The sequence below is a fragment of the Marmota flaviventris genome, chromosome 2 (assembly GCF_047511675.1).
Source record: "Marmota flaviventris isolate mMarFla1 chromosome 2, mMarFla1.hap1, whole genome shotgun sequence".
NCBI classification, from domain to species: Eukaryota; Metazoa; Chordata; class Mammalia; order Rodentia; family Sciuridae; genus Marmota; species Marmota flaviventris.
Window position 1 is genome coordinate 51,134,572 of NC_092499.1, and position 22,582 is coordinate 51,157,153.

Below are 22,582 nucleotides of genomic sequence, written 5' to 3' on the forward strand. Positions count from 1 at the left end.
TGTTGAAAGTAGATGCATGCACATCATTGTTTCCACACATTAGATTGTGAATGTTAATTGATTGATTGTATTGTTCATGAATTACATTTTTTTGTTTTTCTTTGTTTCCTACATTAATCAAAAATGAAGAAAAGTGTACTGCATTCCATTGTTATGATGGATTTATCACGTTCTGTTTTTCTGTTCATTCTTGTTTTGCATATTTTGAGGATATTTTGTTAGGTGTATACATGTTTAGAATTACTGTATCTTCTTGGTAAATTGAAACCTGGCAGTATCTAGTGACCTTCTATCACTCTAATGATACTTTTAAGACCTCTTATATCCAATGTTAAGAGAGCCATACTAACTTTGAGTGATACTTGATGTCTTTTCTCATCCTCATATTTTTCAGCCTTTCCATGGTCTCTATTTAATGTATATTTTGTATATATATATTAATATCTAATCTGGCAATCCTCTTTTTCACTGTTGAGTGTAGTCTATGTACACATATTATGATTATCGATTATGGATGAATTTGGAGTTTCTTCCATTTTAATTTATTAATGTGTTCTACTTTTTGTATGTTTCTTTTAAATTCTTTTCACTTTGATAAGTAGATCTTTCTGCCTGGAAGACAAGAACCTCAGCACATTCTTGTATCCAGGGTGTCCTTTTTTACTTTCCAATCTTTATCATGTTGATATAATCTATGTTTTTATCTTGGATTTATAAGCAGTATCTCTCTCTCTCTCTCTCTCTCTCTCTCTCTCCCCATTTATTTATTTATTTATTTTTTAATTTTTTATTGTGGGTTGTTCTCTCCCCATTTTTTGTTTTCAACTTTTTATTCACCTCTTTTCCATGATTAAGAAAATGACAGATATTATAGTATATGATTACTGTTAATTGACATATTTTTTGCTGGGTCTTCTAGAAATAATTTTTGTCATCTTTGAACACTTCTTTCAAGATGTGTTTTAATGTCTTTCTTTTTTTTTTCTGGTACTGGGGATTTAACCCAGGGGCAATTTACTACTGAGCTACATCCTCAGCCCTTTCTCTTTATTATTTGGGACAGTAGCTCACTAAGTTACTTAGGGCCTCACTAAGTTGCTGAGGCTGGTTTTGAACTCTCAATTCTTCTGCCTCAGCCTCTCAAGCTGCTGGGATTATAGGGCAGGCACCATTGTGCCCGGCCTGACTTCATATTTTTTAACTTCCATTTTTCTATTTTTTTATGGGATTCTGTTACTTTTTTTTAAATTGTAGGTGGACAGAATACCTTTTTATTTATTTATTTATTCTTTATGTGGTACTGAGGATTGAACCCAGTGCTTCACATGTGTTAGGTGAGCACTCCATCACTGAGCTATAACCCCAGTCTTGGGATTTGGTTACCTTTTGAGAAGGTTCTTCAATCTGATGTTTCATTCCCTAATTTCTTCATCTGTATCCATTCTGCCAAACCTTGTCTTTTAAATTGTCTCTTTTCATTTTATGTCTATACATGTTCTGTAGGTGACCTAAGTTCCTTTTTGTCTTTTCTACTTGGTTATGTTACCTCAGCCCTAAGAGTGCTGCTTTCTCATTATTCAAGAGAGAAAAAGCTTTTTCCAAAAAGAAAAAAAAAAAAAAATTGGTTTGTGGTTTCTTTAATTAGGGAGACTTTAATATGTAGCATTTTTTTTTTCATTGGAAGTAGAACTCTTTTGGCTAACTCATGTTTATAGTAAGGCAAGAAAACTGTTATTTTTAAGTTGGGAGTAGAAATTAAATAAATTAGATTTACTTGAAAGTATGCTTGTTTTAATGTGATTTTTGTTAAAAATTTGTTTCAGGTTAGAAGCCGGCTTTACATGGGTAAGCTAATTTTTCTATTTTAGATCCCATCATTTGTTGAGTATAATTTAAAAACTTATATTAAATAATTCATTCATAATAATATTGACCTTTATTTTTTTGTTTTTTTTTAAAGGAAGAGAAAAAAAGCTTGCTCTAAAACTTTCTGGACTAATTAAAGAAAAATGTGAACTACTTGAAAAAATTAGCCTTGTTCAAAAAGAGGTAAGACATTTTTTGAAAATAACATTTATTTTTATTTTTTTTAATATTTATTTCCTTTAGTTTTCAGTGGACACAACATCTTTGTTTGTATGTGGTGCTGAGGATCGAACCCGTGCCGCACGCATGCCAGGCGGGCGCGCTACCGCTTGAGCCACATCCCCAGCCCTGAAAATAACATTTATGCTAGAGTCATAGTACTGACTTTCTTTTTTGATACTGGGGACTGAACTTAGGGGTGCTTTACTATTGAACCACATCCTTAGTCCTTTTTATTTTGAGACAGGTTCTTGATAATTTGCTGGCTTTGAACTTGCAATCCTCCTGCTTCAGCCTACTAAATCACTGGGATTATAGGCATGTGCCACTCATGGAACTTTCTGTTTTTCAGTGTATCTACTTCTATGTAAATTTAAGATTAGTAATGCTCTATTTGCAAAGTATGAGAGTTCTGTTGTTCCTCAACTTTAGTGCTTAACCCATCATATTAATTTTGGCCATTAGGTGTATAGTGTTTTCTTACTGTTGATTGAATTTGTATTTCTCTGCCTAATGAGAGTGAGTGCATTTTTATATATTTTTTTGGCCATTTTGATATTCTTTTTGTGAATTTGTCTTTTCAGGTCTTTTTTATGTTTTTTAAAGGTATTATTGTCTTTATCCTTTTTTTCATGTAGGAGTTTTTCTATATCTCAGATACAAGTTCTTTGTTAGATATATGAACTGCAAATATCTTCTTCCACTCTGGCTTACCTTATTTCAAATGTGCCTTGGAAAGCAGAAATTCTTAATTAGTATAAACTAATTTGTCGGTTATTTATTTATGATAACTGCGTTTTGTTTCCTGATGAAAGAAATTTTTGTCTACCTAAGGGTATAAAGATACTTTTTTGGTGTTATCTTTTAGAAACTTAATGGTTTTTCTTTTTCTTTTTTTTTTTTTTTGTCTTTGTATTAGTTTGTTAGGGCTACTGTCATAAAATATCACAGACTTAGGGGCTTACATAGCAGAAATTTATTTTCTCACAGATCTGGAGACAGGAGTCCAAGTTTAAGGTATTGACTCATTTGATGTCTTTTGTGATCTCTCCCTGGCTTGTAGATGACTGCCTTCTTGCTGTATCTTTATGTGGAATGGGCATACACAAATTTCTGGCATCTCTGCATCCAATGGTCTTTTCTTATAAGGACACCATTTGTATTGGATGAGGACCCATTCCAACAGCTTCATTTTAACTTAATCACAATTTTAAAGGCTCTGTCTCCAAATGAAGTTATATTCAAAGTACTGTGGATTCGAGTTTCAACATAGGAATTTGTGGAGGACATAATTCAGCCCATAACAGTTTTTGTTTTTTGGGGATACTGTGGATTGAACTCAGGGGTACTTGACCACTGAGTTACATCCCCAGCCCCATTTTGTATTTTATTTAGAGACAGGGTCTCCCCGAGTTGCTTAGCGCCTTGCTGTTGCTGAGGCTGGCTTTGAACTGGTAATCCTCTTGCCACATCGCCTGAGCCACTGGGATTATAGGTGTGCATCACTACAGGCAGCCTATAACAGTTTTTAATCCATCTGGAATTGAATCCATGATGATGTAATTGGAAGAATATGTCAATAGTAAATTTATATATATATATATATATTACAGTAATTATTGACATTTATTTATTTGATTTTTAAAATATTTTTTAGCTGTAAATAGATCTTTTATTTATTTATTTATTTATATGTGGTACTGAGGATCGAACCCAAGGCCTCACCCATGCCAGGCAAGTGCTCTACCACTGAGCCACAACTCTAGCCATAATTATTAACATTTATTGAAAAGACTTTTTTCTGTTGTTTTATAATGTCATCTTAAATCAAGTGACTGAATATTTGTGAATATTTTCTGTTGATCTTTTTAAAAACTTTTATACCAATACTATACTTTTTTGATTACTATAATTTTATAGTCAGCCTTGTTATCAGACAAGGTAAACCTACAAGTTTGTTGTTCTTCAGAATTGTCTTGGCTCTCATGACAGTCTTTCTATATACATTTAAAATCATTCATGTGCGCGTACACACACACACACACACACACACACACACACATGCATGCACACAACCTGCTAAGAGTTTGGATTCTGTTGGGTGTATAGATAAATTTTTAGCAAGAATTGACATTTTTATAATGTTGAGTTCTTATCCCTGGTGGTACATTCTTCTATTTATTATGTCTTTTAAAATTCTCTCAGCTGGGTGTGGTGGCACATGCCCAATTCCAACAGCTTGAGAGGATGAGGCAGGAGGATTGCAAGTTTGAGGTTAGCCTTAGTAATAGGAATTAGGAAGGCCCTAAGCAACTTAGCAAGACCCTGTCACAAAATACAAGATAAAAAGGTCTGGGGGTATAGCTCAGTGATAAAACACCCCTGGGTTCAATTCCCAGTACCCCCACCCCCCAAAAAATTGTTTTAAAAATTTTTGATTTATGGTCTTGAACATCTTTTCTTATATTTATTCCCAGGTATTCTTTTTTTTTTTTTTAAACAGCTTTATTGGGATACAATTACATAACATAAAATTCACCCATTTAAAGAATATAAATGAATGGCTTTTAGTATATTCACAGAGTTGTGCATTCATCATAGCAATCAACTTTCAAACATTTTTATTACCCCAAAAAGAAACTATGAGCCCTTTAGTTATCACTCTTCACCCCGTCTGTCCCATGTCAAAGTCATGGATAATTTCTATTTCTATAGATTGGCCTATTCTGGACATTTCATATAAGTGGAATTATATAACATATGGTTCTTTGTGATTTTCTCTTAGAATGATGTTAAATACAGATGCAACAATTCAACTCCTAAGTATATACCCAAAGGAAATGTTTCATTCATATTATCGCATGTATCAGAATTAGTTTCTTTTTTGTCAGATATTCATACCACAATTTATATATCCATTTGTCAATTGATGAACATTTAGGGTTATTTCCACTTTTGGTGTTATAAATAGTAATGCTTACTGTATTCATGTACAAGTTTTTGTGTGAACGTACAAAAGAATTACCAGTTTTTCACAGTGGCTGTACCTCTTTACATTCCCATCAGTAGTTTGTGAGTTTTTTGACTTTTGTATACCTTTCCCAATACTTGTTGTTGTATTTTTTTTTATTACAGTTCTACTGGGTGTTAATTGATATCTCATTGTGGTTTCGATTTTCATTTCCCTGATGGCTAATGATGCTCCCTGATGGCTAATAAGCATCTTACTATAGCTTACTGGCCATTTGTGTATCTTTTCTAGAGAAAATTTTGTTCACTTCTTTGCCTGGTTTTTAATTGGGTTGTCTATTATTAAGTTCTATCTTTATGTATTCTGGATATAAAGCTTATCAGATACATGATTAACGAATATTTTCTCTCTTGTGAGTTGTTTCCTCACTTTCTTAATGTTGGTATACTATGAAGCATAAAAGTTAAAATTTGATGATGCTCAGTTGATCTTTTTTTTTTTCCTTTTCTGTGCTTTTGGTAGCAGGTATATGTAATGACTGCTTAATACAGGATCACAAGACTTAACACTTGTTTCCTTCTAGAAGTTTTATAGACTTCTTATGTTTTAAGTCTGATCCATTTTGAATTGATGTTTATATATAGTGTGAGGTTTTGTATGTTGATTTTATATTCTACCACTTCATTGAATTCATTTATTAGAAACTATAGTTTTTTGGTGGAGTCTTTGGAATTTTCTACAGGTATGATCATGTCATCTGCAAATAGAGATAATTCTATGTCTTCTCATCTAATTTAGGTAACTTTTATATCTTTTTTTTGTTGTTGTTCAAGTGTGTTTGATAGAACTCTTCTAGGTCTGTTGACTGAAAGTTGTGAGAGTGGATAATCCTTACCTTGTACCCAGGATCTTAGAGGAAAAGTTTTCAGTTTTTCCTGATTATGTTAGCTGTGAGTTTTTCATAAATGGCCTTTATTATGTTAAGGAACTTTTCTTCTATAATTAACTGTTAAAGAGTTTTTTCTTTTCTTTTTTTTTTTTAATATTTATTTTATTAGGTGTAGATGGACACAACACAATGCCTTTATTTTTATGTCGTGTTGAGGATCGAACCCGGGTCCCGCGCATGCTAGGCGAGTGCTCTACTGCTGAGCCACAATCCCAGACCTAAAGAGTTTTTCCAAGAAAGAATTTTGTATGGGCTGGGGCTGTAGCTCAGTGGCAGAGCACTTGCCTAGCATTTGTGAGGTACTGGGTTCGACCCTTAACACCACATAAGAATAAAAACAAATAAAATAAAGGCATTCTGTCCATCAACAACTACAATTTTTTTTAAAGACAAGATATTGTACTATGTCAAATGCTTTTCTCTGTCAGTTGTTATCATCATGTAATTGTCCTTCAGTATGTTAAGGTGATGTATCACATTGATTGATTTACATATGTTAAACTAGCCTTGCATGCTAGGGATAAATCCTACAAGATCATGATGTATGTATAGTCTTTTTTTTTTTTTTTTTTTTTTTTTTAGTACTGGGAATTGAACCCAGCAGTGCTTTACACTGAGCTATATCCCAGCCCTTTTTTAAAATTTTGAGATAGGGTCTCCTAAGTTGCCAGGCTGTCCTTGAACTTGGAATCCTCCTATCTTAGCTTCCCAAATGAATAATGTATAAGTTTTTTGATGAGTTGTTAAATTTCATTTGCTAATATTTTATTGAGGATTTTTGCTTTAAAGCTTATTTATTTTTTGTAATTTTTTTTTCACATTAATGTTTAACAGAAATATTGATCTGCAGTTTTCTTTTTCTTTTGATGTCTTTATCTTGCTTAGGTATCAAGGTGATGCTGGCTTCTTAAAATGTGTTAGAAAGTATTCCCTCTAACTCTGTGTTTGAGAAGAGTTGAAATATTGGTCTTAATTCTTTTTTTGAAAATTTGTTTGAATTCTGCCACAAAGCAGCCTGGTCCAGGACTTCTCTTAGATGGGAGATCAGATTACTTTAATAACAGATTGAGATATGTAGGAGCTATATCTCAGTTCAAAAGATTAGTCTGTTTCTGGTTTAAGCTTTAATAAGATAGTCGTTTTAGCTGGGTGAAGGTGGTGTATGCCTGTAATCCTAGTGACTTGGGAGCCAAGACAGGAGGATCATGAGTTCAAAACCAGCTTTAGCAACTTAGTGAGGCACTAAACAACTCAGGGAGACCATCTCTAAATAAAATATAAGAAATGGCTGGGGATGTGGTTTAGGAGTTAAGTGCCTCTGGGTTAAATCTCTGGTACCCAAAACAAACAAACAAACAAACAAACAGTTTTGATTAGTATCAGTTTCCTAATAAATACCACTCTAACAAATTACTACAAACTTAGTGATGTAAAGCAACAAAAATTTTTTCTAATTCTGGAGGTCAGAACTATAAAACCCTTGTTGTGGGCTAAAATAAAGATTCAGCAAGTCTGTTTTCTTATGCAGGCTCCCAGAGAGAATTTATTCCTTACTTCTTCCAGATTCTAGAGGCTGTAGTGATTTCTTGGGCTCATAGCTGCATCACCCTGATCTCTGCTTCTATCTTTACATACTTCTAAAGATACTTGTTAGAGGGAATAATAGACATCTTATATAAAAATATACTTTTTAAATAAATCTTTGGATAATCTTCAGTACAACCTTGCCATTAGACTTTTCACCTCCTTTTTAGTTGCCTGCCCTCTTTGTTTTTGGTGCTAGGGATTGAAGCCAGGGCCCTCTGCATGTTAATAAGCCCATGATCTACCAACCCCCTTGCCTCTTGCCTTGGATGTATTGGGCTTATCAGAATATTACTGGTTACTCTCCTATCTCAAGATCCTTAACTTAATTGTACCTGGAAATACTGAGGATTAGTACTTAAACATCTTAGGAGAGGTTATTATTCAGTGAAGGACAGGGTCCTATCCTGACACCTGAGTTCCATGGCTCATCCTACTCAGCAGGTCCTGAATTCTGCATTTTATTTTCTCAGCTTCTGCTTTTCATGATCTCTTTGCTCAGTTTCCCACCTGTCAGCCTTTACTTTTTGGGGAAAAAGAATTGTCAAATGCTGAATTTGTCTTTCTGGGAATTCCCTCTTCTCTCATATTATTTTCACAGTTTTAAGTAGTCTTTGAAGCCATCAGACAGATCCTGTTTCTTTTTTGTCCAGTTCTTCTTAGCAGAAAGACTGATTTAAAATAGCCTAGTTTTCAATTTAATCTCTTTTTAAAAAACAGTGAATAGGTGCACTTTGTCAGATTTTATAATATTGTATATTTCATTGTCCTTATTTTTCATTTATTCATGACAATCCTCTTATGTTCTAAAGATTTTGCATTCCCTACTTGCTTTATTTGTCTTATGCTATGAATTAAAAGTGAAAATTTCTGATGGCCAGCTACTATAAATTTTTCTTTATTGAAAAGACCTAAAAAAGAAGTATACTTGTTAGAGGGAATAATAGACATCTTATATAAAAATATACTTTTTGAATAAATCCTTGGATCATCTTCAGTACAACCTTGCCATTATACTTTTCACCTCTTTTTAAATAAAGAATGATCATATGAGTTACAGCCTTATGTTCTTTGAGAAGCAGACTTTGGACAGTTTTCCTAGTCTTTAAAATTTTTTTTGCAGTATAGGGGATTGAACCCAGGACCTCTTGCATGCTAGGCAAGTGCTCTACCACTAAACTTCATCCTGAGCCTTTCTTTCCTAGTCTTAAGGGCGAAGTTCTGCCATATATTGCCCAAGTGAATGATTTGTGATAATGTTAGCTGCCCTGGCTTTGTTTGTTACAGTGGTCAGATTTGAAGAACTTAAAAGCTGAGTAAATCCAAGTGAGTTTAACATACGTGAGGAAATAGATGCTGTCTGCTTCTTAGACATCTGTCTAGATAAAATCTGGTATAATATTTTTAGTTTTTACTTATGTGTTGCCTTGTTTCAGTATGAAGGCTTAGAGTCATCTTTAAAGGATGCCAGTTTTGAGAAGGAGTCAACAGAAGCACAAAGTTTGGAGGTAAAAAAGAAAAAGAAAAAGAAAATTTAAAACATTGGGGTAAAGGGTTCTTACTAAATAACTTGAACTTTAAAAATAATAGAGCTTCTCAAAACTTAAGTATTTCAAAGAAATGTGAATGAACATCTCTGAATGCCAAAGTTTAAGAATAAAAAAATTAGAGGTAGGTAGCATAAAATACTTTAAAAATTTGAGCCTTTGATGTTTAACTTGTCTTGAGTGAGGAATAGTCAATTATTGGAATCTAGAACTGTACAGAAGTTTTTATTCTTCATTGCTAAAAAACACATTAAAGTAACTATTCCTACAAATTTAGGATTCGCTGGAAATAATACATTATGTAAATTGCCTTTACTTCATCCAGGATAGTAGAAGTTAACTAGAATTAGGCCAATGTAAGTAGTGGAGTACTAGTAAATGTTTAACAACCACTCTCTGAAGAGCATTTACTGAGTTTTATGTATAAATATTCCCACTGTGGCCAATTTTAGGCTATCAATATGATTTCACTGAATAACACGTTTTGAAGAGATTTACATAGATGACTTTCCTGAGCCAGGTGTGATTCAGTTATTCATAAAGAAGGAAAATATGGTAATTTAGCTAAACTAGGACAGATTCAGGCCTTAATGCTGTTAGAGATGAAGGTGTTGTATTAAGTGAAGTAGTAGAGAAGGACAGTAGAGGAAGCCTGTTTCTGATAATGTAAAAGTAGAAAGCAGTAGATCTTTTTCCTTTGACATATATGTTCAGTCCAGGTTGGCAGTTCTCAGTCACTAATGTCTGTTCTTAGAAAGTTATATGTCATGATTCAGAATTTCCTTGTTAGAGCTACAAGGAATTTATAAATTGAATTCCCAAATAAAACAAATTTCTTGGTTTTCTCTTTCTTCAGTTGTTACCTTTTAATATCCAATAACCACTGAAATTGTATTTTATTTGTTGACCCTGTTTTAAATTCTGTCCCAGTAGTAATTTATTAGTTTGATAAATAAAAAGAATTTTTGAAGACTTTAAGCATGGTAACAGAACAAAAAATGGGTAGCAAAGACATTTACTTAAGTTAGGTGATATTGTGAATAAAATAAAATATACCAATTTGTTGTTAAGGCATGAATTTATATAACTTAGTTGTAAAATTTGTTGTGTTTTTAGCTGAAAGAAATAAATTTTGGGAAATTTTCTCAAATTTAGTATTTTTTTTTTTTTTGGTGGTGGGAGGATTGAACCTAGGGTCTTGTGCATGCAAGGCAAGCACTCTACCAATTGAGCTATCTCCCCAACCCCTCAAATTTAGTAATTTTTTAAATAAGTATTTTTTCAGGAGTAGCCATCATAATTGAGTACACACTATATATAATGTGATATAATTTGTGGAAAGTTTGATGATTATAGATAAAAATCAAACAAAGTAATTTTGATTCAAGTTAGATTTCCTATAATAAAATTGTCAAATTTGGGTAAATATATAAAACAAGTTTTTTAACAACAGTAGGATCTTTTGATTTGTTATTTTTATTTATTTATTTTTTTGATTTGTTATTTTTTTAAAAAAGTTTGGTGAAGGATCACAAATATCAGAGGTATGTTTATTATAGCATTTAAAATCCACTTGAAATAATTTAGTGACTAATCACTTTAAATCAAAGAGGTTATAGAAAATATGTCGTAATTCAATGGGGAATATTATGATTAAGCAATCTTGATTGGTTTTGTAGTTTATTTTTAAAATTTTCTCTTTTTGTGTGCAGTTCTAGGGATAAAACTTAGGGCCTCATGCATGCTAGGCAAGCACTCTATCTACCACTGGTCTTTTCTTATTGGACCTGTTTTTCCTATTTTTCCTTAATGTGCTTTAGGGCAGAGGTTGGCAAACTGCTAGGATTTTCCACCTGTTTTTGTAAATGAAGTTTTATTGAAACACAGCCATGTTTGTTCATTTAGGTATTGTCTTTGTTTTTTATTAACAGTGACATACATAGTTGAGTATTTGTGACTGACTGCATGCCCTACAAACCTGAAATATTTACTCTCTATTTACAGAAGTTGTTTGCTGACCACTGATATAATTTCTGTTATTTTAATATTATAAAAATGAGCAAATATATAAATTACATATGTAATATGTACATATGTTTGTCTATACTGGTCTGATTTACCTTAACCAAAAATTCATGAGTCTGTCTTATAAAGTTGATTTTCTGTTTTAGGCAACATATGAAAAGCTGGATAGGTCCAAGTCTAAACTTGAGGATGAAATACTCTTTCTAGAAAAAGAGCTAAAAGAAGAGAAATCTAAACATTCTGAACAGGATGAATTGGTAAGGCTTTCATATTTGAGGAGAATATAAGAAAAAGACAGTTTTTGTTTTAAAAATTAATCCAATATTGCTTAAATATTACATGTACTATATAAAGTGCAAAGAATACAGAAGAGCAAAAATTTCCAGATCTACTCTTTTTACTTCCTAGATGTTATTTTAAATTTTTTGCATGTTCCAATAGAAATTTTCTATGTGCATTCTGTAAGTAACTCATACATATTTCAAGTTGAATCATTACATGCCTGGTGGGTATTTTTATTACTTAAATAAAAGATATATAAAGAACATTATGACTTTCTGTTTAAAATATGGCTTAAGGAAAATTTTGATGTGTGTGAGATTATTTAATAAGATGATGTAATATTGGTGGATTTACTTGAGCCTGTGTAAGTGTTACAAAATATTGAATTTGAGTTTAGATACTGTTGTTATGGAATTATGGTATAAAATCCCTACCAGCATATGGTAAATAAACTGAAGAACTTCTAAATTTGAGCCCTTACTTATAAAACAAAAACAGTAGATTAACAATATACCTAATATATATGAAATCTTTGAAACTGAAGGGGTTTAGTAAATACTTATTTGTTGAATGATACTGTCTTTACAGATGGCAGATATATCAAAAAGGATACAGTCCCTAGAAGATGAATCAAAATCTCTCAAATCACAAATAGCTGAAGTAAGTTGAATTAGTCTAACAGTCTATTGCTTGTGAAAATCACTGTAATTTTATTGTTATTTTTATTATTAAGAATTAAGATACTATACTAGGATTTGAGATATGGGGAATCTTAAATATCTATTTTTTTTACATGAGGTACTTCAGAGAAGTTCATTTTTTACTGGGCAATTGAATGTGAATAGCACATTGTGGATACAAAAATGTCCAGGGGGTTTAAATTTTAGTAGGGGAGACACAGATAGTTAACAAAATTTGTTGCATAGTACCTAGTTTACAGACCATTAAATCATTTGTTCATGTCACATGGCAAATTAGTGGCACAACCAGGACTATACACCTGATTCTACTTTTTTTTTAAAGAGAGAGGGAAAGAAAGAGAGAGAATGAGAATATTATAATATTTATTTTTTAGTTTTTGGCAGACACAACATCTTTGTTTGTATGTGGTCCTGAGGATCGAACCCAGGCCGCACGCATGCCAGGCGAGTGTGCTACCGCTTGAGCCACATCCCTAGCCCCCTGATTCTACTTTAATGTTTTTTCCTGTAATACTGTGCTGCCTTGGACATGTTTTTGCCATTGTTTAAATTCCATGTTCTAGAGAGAAATGTGTAAAGATAAGCTGTTATGTTAAACTAATTGTTAGAAACTCAATAATTTTTGTTTTACTTAGGCTAAAACAACCTTGAAAATATTTCAAATGAATGAAGAACGACTTAAGGTAGCAATGAAAGAGGCTTTGAATGAAAATTCCCAACTTCAGGAAGGTCAGAAACAGGTTTGTACTCTGTAAAGACTCTTCAGCTCAAGAATATATAATCATAAATTTTCTGGGAATACTTATGACTTATTCATTCTAGGAGCAAGAGTGGGCTTTTTTTTTTTTTTTTTTTTTTTTTGGAGAGCACAAGAGCAGGACAATCTCTGTTACTTACTTTGTTGTTTCTTTTGCATAGAATACTAAAGTGTATACTTCAGTCACCTTCTTTTTCCAGGAATGAAAGTAAACTGGGATATTTAGCATTTTGGTAAACACAGAAAATAGCATTTAGCACCCACTCCTCAAAGCTAGCCTGCAGGGCAGGGTGCAGAGAATACCAATCAGGATTATTGAAGTTATCAGTTGGGGACTTAAGGATGGAAGGAGTTCTGGTGGTAGAATAAATTAGGATTTAGCTTTTATTCTCTTCTTCATATAGACATATATACAGTCCCATACATTCACTTATATTTCCTACTCTTTGTTTTCCTAATAAAGTTAATAGTTTTTCAGTGAGAAAAATTTTAGGGGTTATTGTGATTCTCTCAATCTGGTATACCCTTATTATATAATCCATTTTTACCCACCATTTGTTTTACCTGTAGTTAATAATGGTTTTGTTTTCTGTAATATCTATCTGTAATCCATCTGTACACTGTCTTCTAGGGATGTGAATTTCTTATTTATGCTTTCAAATGCCTTGGTTAACTTGTTTATTTCACTTTCTTTCTAGAAGCAATTTGTCCTGGGGCCTTTTATTCTCATGGTTCAATAATAACTTGTTCTGTAGATCTGTTAGGCTTCTGTTGTCCTTAAATTTCACTTTCCTTCCATTCTGAGGATTCCACCTCTTTTTCCTGTGCTGTACCTAAGATTTACTCTTTTGTAGTTAATTCTTTTGATTAGCTTCTTGAGAAAGAGGTATAGAAAGTAGTGTTTTTAGACCTTGCATACCTGAAAATATCTTGTTTTTCTCTATTACTTACTGATATTTTTATAGCATCTGACTTGCAATTATTTTTCCACAAAATCTTGTCATTATTATTCCATTGGCTTTACTGTCCATTGTTGCTTTTGAGAAGTTCAATGCTGTATGGATTATGGTACATGTTTTTGTTACCTTTTCTTCCCTGGAAGATTTTAGTAACTTTTCTTTGTTTCCAGTTCTCTGAAATTACATGACTATGTGCCTTGGTGTGTGTTGTTTTATACATTGTGTTGGATCCTTTCAGTTTGGTTTGATTTGGAAACTCGTCTTGATTCAGTTCTGGGAAATTTACTTAAATTATTCCATATTTTTTTGGGCATAATTTCTGTAATAATGACTTGAAAACATCTTCTTTTTCATCTTTATGTAACTTTTGTTCATTTTTTTTCTAATCTTTTTTACTTGTAAGGATTCTTTTTGGTTTGCTTTTGCTTTTTTTTTTTTTTTTAATCTTGCTGAGGATTTTGAAGGTTTTCTTAAATATTTTTCATTTCTCTGAATTGCCTTGTTAACTTTGAGTTTCTTTATTTTGTGTTTTGGCCTATATCTTATCTAAAAGATTCTCTTTACAGATATTTGGAGATTTATGGCTATTTTCTTGTTTGAGATGCCTTCTAAATCTAATTGGAAGTACCACATTTGTCACCCAGGGTCTTTTCTATAGGGTGATCTGGCTGGGGTGTTTCCAATTAGAGGATCTCTAGGATCTCAAGGCCCTAGGTTCATTCCTCAGTGCTAGATGGAAAAGGTAAGGAGGAGACCAAATATAATGGATATGTACATGTCAGAAAGCCTTCTATTTGATATGAATTTATTTTGTAAATCAGTTGAATGTGTAAGTTGTCCTTATTTTGTCTTACTCCTATTTTGAAAGTTCTTTGAAATTAGGAGCCATATCTTTCTTTTTTAAGTAGCAGCACTGCCTTCTTAATATTTTTAAATGTATACCCAAATATATAAATAAGTGCATCTACCCATAAGCATGATGAGGTGAAGTTGCATTTCTCTGTTGTTTTTTTCAATTTCAGCTTTTGCAAGAAGCTGAAGTGTGGAAAGAACAAGTGAGTGACCTTAATAAACAGAAAATTACATTTGAAGAATCTAAAGTACATGCAGAACAAGTTCTAAATGATAAAGAAAATCACATTAAGGTAAATGGCTCTCATCAATTTTAGTGACTGAGCTGGCTAGACTTTTATACTAACTCTGAAATTTGAAAACTTTTGTTTTTAGCCACTTTTGATTATGTATTTGGCCAGATTTCAAAATGCTATTTGAAGATCTTTGTAATATATATCAACATATATGTCTGTATGTCCTTTTTTTCCTTTTGTCTCTGCAGTATTTTAGCATAAGTATTTCATAAAGAAAAAGAATAATGTTTTTTGCCTTTCTAGGCTTCCATCTGCTTTTGATGGTAAGATGTTAGAGTTTGAGAAATTAGGCAGATAGTTAATTTTTTTTTTTTTTTTTATTGCTTGTGTACCTTGAATACTTACTGGTGTTTTGTACTTTTACAGAGATGAAGAATTTTTAAAGAGTAGATTTACTTTCAACTTGACTCTAATCATAGTAATAAAGTAATTGATATTACTCTGTTGACTTTTTCTTATTCCTTGTTCTCCCTACTGCTAACCCCTTTCCCCTGTGTATATTCTTTTAAATCTTATGTTTTCAATCTATAAACAAATTTTCAAGTGTGAATATCAAGAAATGAAATGTAAAACTGACCATTTTATAATTTGCATAGTAAAATGGATGTTGTCGTAATGAAAGCTATACATTTATGATATTTATGTTGCTACTAAGAATTTTTAGATTCTGATTTTGGAGTTTTATTCTTAATTTGGTATATAGTTGGCCCACGTGTCTGTGGGTGTCACATCTGTAGACTGAAAAAATTACAGATTAAAAACATTAAAAAACAGTATCTGTACTGAATAATATACAAATTTTTCCTTGTCATTATTCCCTAAACAGTATAGTGTAACAACTATTTATATAGCACTTGCATTGTATTAGGTGTTATAAATAATATAGAGATGCTTGAAAGTATACAGGCAGCTGAGCGTGGTGGTACACACCTTCAATCACAGAGGTGTGTGAGGCTGAGGCAGGAGGATTGCAAATTCAAGGCCAACCTCAGCAATTTAGTGAGGAAGTAAACAACTTAGACTGTCTTAAAATAGAAGGGGCTGGAAATGTAGCTCAATGGTAAGAAATCACCTCTGGGTTTAATTCCCAGCACTCCCAACCCCTCAAAAAAAGTATACAGGCAGATGTACATAGGTTATATGCAAATTCTTTGCCATTTTATATAAGGGACTTAAGTGTGTATGAATTTTGGTATCTGGATTGAGTGTGTCCTTGAACCAGACCCGTTTGGATATGGAGAGATGACTCTACTAATATTTTCCCCCTAAACTTAATGTACTTAAAGAGTTTATAGGGTGAAAATTTTAGAGCAGAGTAGATTTTAGGTGGGCTTTTCCAGAGAAATACTAGGCACAGTCATTTGATTATCTGTAGTGTTAGAAAACCTTTCTTTGTTCAAGAAAATTAAAGTACTCTTAGAAAACTTTTGAGTGTTCTCATATAAATTCTCCTTTTTATCTTTTTAAAATTTCAGTTGAACTCCTCAGGTGGTTGTTTACTTAAATAAATCAAGTGGAAATCTATGATCTTTTTGTGTATTGTATGTCTCACTTGCAAATTTGGTAACACATAAAATTTACTCCTGTATTAATGGCCACTCTTATTTGTGGTATGTGAAAAATGTCGTATAAGAAAATGATTCATTGCTCTGTAGTTATTTATTTAGCAAGAATGGGCCATTATCAAATGTTATATTTGATTTAGGAATAACTAATTTTGGTTTTCCTTTTACAGAGTTTAACAGTCAGTAAACGCTATAGTTTAAAACACTATTTACATATCTTAATAACAGGTAGAAAATAAGAGCTCATGTGCTGTTATTTATATGTATTGATTTTTCAACTACTACTGTACATTCATAAGTTGTAAAGCCATTAGCATAAGGCATTACCTTTCTCTTTTATTTTTTCCCTTTGCTAAATGTCAAGTCTCTGATTGAATGCTTGCTAAAGATGGAAGACTGGGGTGCTGTGCTTGGAGAAGACCTAACAGATGATGGTAACTTGGAATTGGAAATGAACAGTGAATCAGAAGTTGGTGCTTACTTAGGTATTAAGTCATGACTCATCTTCTTTTGCTAAAATGGTGACTAGCTCTTCTATTTCCTTTTTGTTCCTCATATGCACTATGTTCTTTACACACTTGTACTTTGGTATATTCTCTTTGTCTGTCTGAAACACTGTGTCATTCTCTCACCATCCCATGTGGTTTAGCTTCACCTAATCCAGTAAATACTTCTTCAGCCCCACAAATGGACTCACACAGCTCCTTTATATCTGTTCTCTTTATGTATTATATTTGTTGTCATCATAATAATTTTCAGAATTGCATCAAACATTTTATTGTTTGTTTTTCTCAGTACTCTTAAGTTAATTACGTGGATGGGTGACTGGTTTAAAAACTGAGTGTTATATAAAAAAATAATTCATGATACTTTTTTGTGTTTTGTTTTTATCAGATGATTATAGTACTTGGATCTTGGCCATCTCAAATTTTTGTTTTGTTTTTGGGTACTGGAGATTGAACTCAGGGGCATTCGGCCACTGAGCCACATCCCCAGCCCTATTTTGTATTTTATTTAGAGACAGGGTCTCACTGGGTTGCTTAATGTCTTGCTTTTGCTGAGGCTGGCCTTGAACTCGTGATCTTCCTGTCTCATTCTCCCAAGCCACTGGGATTACAGGAGTGTGCCACCCCACCGTACCTGGCACCTGGCTTCAAATTGTTTTTATCATTCCCTCACTATAGCCACTCACTGTATTCTCAAACTAATTCCTTGGACTGGTTAAAAAACAACTTTTATTTTGAAATAATTGTGGAACTGTTAGACCAGGATGCAAGAAAAGACCACTGACTCCAATTAAAATCAAATTAAAACAAGCTTATTATTTCAACCGGCCAGGCTGCCTCTCCCTCCCAAAATGGTGGGAACAAGACAGCATCCCAGCTTTCCTGCAGCCCAGCTTTATAGCCCAGAAAGTTACACAAAGGGGGGTTACAGATAACAGAACTCTGACAAGCATCACACTAATGGCAGTTTACATTTTTTGCTGGCCCCAACATCAGAATTTATGAGGACCTTTAGAGCCTCAGAGAGGGTCGTTGTCTGGCCAGGGAAGGCCAATATTTATGAGGTATCACTAAGTTTCAGAGAGGACTGCTCTCTGGTCAGAGAGCCAGGCATGGGTGAGTTCAAGGCACGGGCAGGCATTCCAAGCAGGTTCAGAATTTGCAGTAATTTATAGTAAAGCCGAAATTATCTTTTCATGGCTTTGTGGCGAGATTGCTCCCAATTTTAAGAAAAGATCAGGTTGGGTCTATCATTCCCCCCTTTTCTTATGTGTCCCTTTCAAATCTTTGATAGGGTAGGGGAAGAGCACTGAGGGATTTTAATCCCTTAGGCAACAGTCTCCAACTTTTTAGAACTCACCCAAAACCGGTCTCCCTGATTTTACCTGACTTAATTGATTACTTATATTGATAATCTATTTATTTTTGGCTCCATTGTTGTAAGAAGAGGGGCGTCGCTCATTTTGGCTTCTTCTGAGCTGAGAGAGGGTGATGTGAGGGGGCATGGCATGAGGGACATGAGTTTCCTTTTAGTTCGGTTTGAAGTCTGGTTGGGGAAGAACAGGTTGTAAAGTCATCTGGGGATGGGTGCTTCTATGAGAGAAACAAAAACCATGAGTACTGAATAAATGTTGCAGCAGCTGGAACATGTCACTGTTTAGAAGTTCCCTCACCAGGCTTTAACATCCCCAGTTATCAGGTCTGTAAGCATAACATTTAACTTTTAGTGTTACAGTTGTCCCTCCCCATAAGATACAGTTTAATAATTTAATGTCATCTGATCTTGCAAAAATTTTTTACTAGTATGATCTCTGTGTCTAATAGAGAAACCTTTAATTCTGTTACTCAGGGCTGGATAATCATACTAGCAAACACGAAGTCTACCTGTGTAGGTTAGGAATATCTGTAAGCCTTAAACTAAAAATTTCTGTCTCTGGCAGCTCCTCTTGATAGTCTCTTTTTATAGTTATCAGGCGTTTCTGTCTGAGAATCCTTCTTTGTAGCCTCCAGTCTTACTTATTTTGGGAGGCTAACATAAAGTGTATATCTTAAATTATTATTATTATTATCATCATTATTATTTAAAATTCCCAGGAATGGCTGTATTTTGGTTTCAACTGTCTTTGCTAAGTGTTTAAGATGAAGCAGTCAAACTGACTTTTGTTTTTATCTATTGTTAACAGTCAGCTGAGCTTTTTTTTTTTTTTTAAATTTTTTAAATATTTATTTTTCAGCTTTGGGCGGACACAATATCTTTGTTTGTATGTGGTGCTGAGGATCGAACCCGGGCCGCACGCATGCCAGGCGAGCGCGCTACCACTTGAGCCACATCCCCAGCCCCGTCAGCTGAGCTTTTATGGGAGTCATTTCTGGGGAAATTTTAGAGCAGCTTCTCAGTTCTGCTAGTGCCATTTGCGCTAGGATGGGTCCAGGTCTTGCTTGACCGTGTGGCTTCCCTTGGAAGCATCAGGGGTGTCTCCCTCCCCTGATGACCCTCCTCTTCATAGCAAATGCACTGATTGGCTTTCTGTTCTCCAGTGGTCTCATTAATCTCCCTGATCGGGAGGTTATGTGGCCCAGAGTTGCAAAGCTCTTTAGAGAAGTCCCTTGTTCCCTGGATTCAGATTGACTCAGAGGGCAAGAGCCAAATATTGGTTTTTCTGGCCCTTTTAATTTAACTTTAATTTTAAAACTTAATCTTAAACATCCAGCAAATAAATTTTAACAGACTTATATTAAGAGTACTGGGCTTTAATGTCTATAACTTTATAATTATTTATCTTTTTATTAATTGGGATCTGTATTATCCTAGGTGATGGCTTATTATCTTAAATAAACCCATGTTGTGTTCTTAGAGCAACATGGTTCTTAGAGCAACACTTCTGTAAAACACTAATAGGGAATCTTTAGATCATTTATAAGGAAATTACAAAATAAAATTTACAAGAGTAAAAACATTTAGTTCGTGTAATAGCTACCCTGAATTTTTGGCTGAGTTATACATTATATCCCCTGTTTGAGATCCTAGTAATCTTGACAGAAAAAAAAAAACAACAACTTTTGAACATAACTTTAAATGAACTAAAATCTGGCCTACTGTTTTTGTAGTCATTCTCACATGTAGTAAGATGGGACACACAGCCTTATCTCAGGTAAGGCAGGGCTCTTTATAAATCTTAAATGTTTTAGTTCTAAAGCTGATCTTTGTTTTTTAAATATCATTTTACAAAATTTACATAAATTATTTGAGGTCACATGAACATTAGCTAACACCATATGATATCACATTTAAAACATGAATTAAAGAAAGGCTGAAAGTTTTTAACCTTTACATCGATTAGGCTCTCATTAACTTAAAAATACATTTAAATTGTTCCCCAATGTAAAAAGTAACATAAAACTTTACGTATCTTATTGATAACAGGTAAATAAATCCCCAGTATATTTTTTATCATACAACTTCAGAACATCAGCTTGATATAATGCTCTTTTCTTTTAAAGTTTCTACCTTACCAGACTTGTATACCTGGAAGATATGAGCACATTAACAGCACCACAATTACATTAATGTTTTTATATTAACCAAGTTTAGCTTTTAAAAAATGACAGTATAATGCTCTAAAATAACAGTTCTTATTTAACCAGTTGTTTAATTTTTATGGTTGCTTGCTCTAGAAAAAAAAAAAAAAACTTAATAAACACAATGTTATGGGTAAACTTATGTTTTAAGAAATTTTTGTCTCTTTAACACATGACTGATTTTTACAATCTTATACAGACCCTAGTACAAACTTAGTAAATCAATCAGATATCTAACAAAAGTACTCATGAATGAGTAATCCCATATCAAATTTACTTTACTTATTTTATCAGAATATTAGACAAGTGTATTGAACAGTGCTAGCCATTTTTTTTTTTTGTTGAAGGAAAAGTCCTAGACCCAAGGCATATTAGACATTTTATAGACATTAATATTTTATTAGTTTTTTTGAACACCTAGAAAAACTTGTAAGCTTAAATTTAAAGACATTTATTTTTATTTGTTTATCCAATTTAAATTGAACCATTTAAATTACGTGAATTAAAGATCTTTGGATCCATTTTTTAAATTTGTTTTTATGAGCGCTCCTTATATATGTTAATTTGTATGTCATATATATGATATACGGACATACGTGTGTGTGTGTGTGTATATATAGACATACAACACATAACACAAGTGTGCACACATAACAATAGTAAAGGCCTTGTAGCTTTTCGCAGGTGAAATCTCCATTGCAATGTTTCAAAAACTCCACAGTTGGTCAAAATAGAACTGATCAGAATAACATTAACCTAGGTCTGTAGGATCAAAATCATGAGCTCAAAAAAAAATACAGAATCTAAGAAAAAAACAAGAGTCCTAGAAAAAATGACTGGCCAGTAATTAGTAAATACCATACAATTTACCTTTTTTTTTTTTTCTCCTTAGGCCTCAGATCAGTCTCCTGAGCTTGCAGGCTTCTTTCATTTGCATTTCAACATAAGTCCTGGCTGAGGTCTGGAAGGAGCAGGGAAAAACTGCTATTCTGAGCAGACACCTCAGCCCTAAGGCATTTTAACCATAAGTCATAATTTTCAGGTTTGGATGTTGAAAATTATGATACAAGTTTAAGATACAATTCCAAATTTCATATCTTTACATCTTGTTTTGTCAACAGATACCATACTATGATTTACTATCCTTGTCCAAATTAATGCACTGGTACACACAGTGACATTTTCCCAGGCTACCCAATTTAAAATTGGTGAAAAAACTGAATGATTGGGAAGTTACTTGCGAACTTGGAAGTAGAGTTCTTTAGTTTTCCATCCTAAGTATTTAAGTTCTCTGAAATGAATTATCTGAAATCATAAACTAAACAATTACCTAAACTCAACTTTTAACTGCAAGATTGTGCAATGCTTCAAAAACCCATTCAGATACCAGATTGTTACAATAAACATCATCTTTTAGACACACATTCAGCCAAGATCATTCCCAAGAAACAATTTATAATATCAACACACTATTGCACATGTCTTAAAGAGCCAGAAACAAAGACACAGGACAGACAGACAGAAAGGAGCTCCAGACTATGGCTGATAGACAGAAACCTTTAAAACAGAACAGATAAGAGAAAAATTTCCTACACCAGTGGCACCATAGATGTCCCCACAAGGGGACCAGATGTTTTCACAGAGGGGCAACCTGAAATGTAAAATCAAGGGTCTCCATGGTGACTTTACTGCATTTAGTGTCCCCTTTTTCTTTTTCTCTTTTTTTAAGAAGACAGAGGTGGCATAATCCTTACAGTGCAGAGAAGGAAGGAGGGAATTCCCTGAAGCAACAGGGCTTTGGCAGCTGCTGGGTGTCCCTCAGTCCCTCCTTTTACTTATAGGATTAGCTCCTCTGGTTGGGTTCCACCCCAGGGGGTGGGGGGCATGGTGATGGTATCAAAATTTGTAACTGAAAGTTCCTGAC

The 22,582-nt window shown here is 33.4% G+C and overlaps 1 protein-coding gene across 9 annotated transcripts in view; it reads left to right on the forward strand.

Moving 5' to 3' along the window:
- Positions 1 to 22,582, forward strand: part of Mia2 (MIA SH3 domain ER export factor 2) — a 106,108-nt gene that overhangs the window by 38,148 nt on the left and 45,378 nt on the right. For 6 of the 9 annotated variants that reach the window (XM_071607855.1, XM_027929478.3, XM_027929482.2 and 3 more), the window contains 8 exons: positions 1,824 to 1,845; positions 1,961 to 2,049; positions 9,026 to 9,097; positions 11,308 to 11,418; positions 12,032 to 12,103; positions 12,780 to 12,884; positions 14,883 to 15,005; positions 16,938 to 17,058. In XM_071607855.1, the coding sequence (XP_071463956.1) occupies positions 1,824 to 1,845; positions 1,961 to 2,049; positions 9,026 to 9,097; positions 11,308 to 11,418; positions 12,032 to 12,103; positions 12,780 to 12,884; positions 14,883 to 15,005; positions 16,938 to 17,058 (715 nt within the window). The remainder of the gene's footprint in view (positions 1 to 1,823; positions 1,846 to 1,960; positions 2,050 to 9,025; positions 9,098 to 11,307; positions 11,419 to 12,031; positions 12,104 to 12,779; positions 12,885 to 14,882; positions 15,006 to 16,937; positions 17,059 to 22,582) is intronic. The other 3 variants (XM_027929480.2, XM_027929483.2, XM_027929479.2) reach the window with 1 other exon arrangement.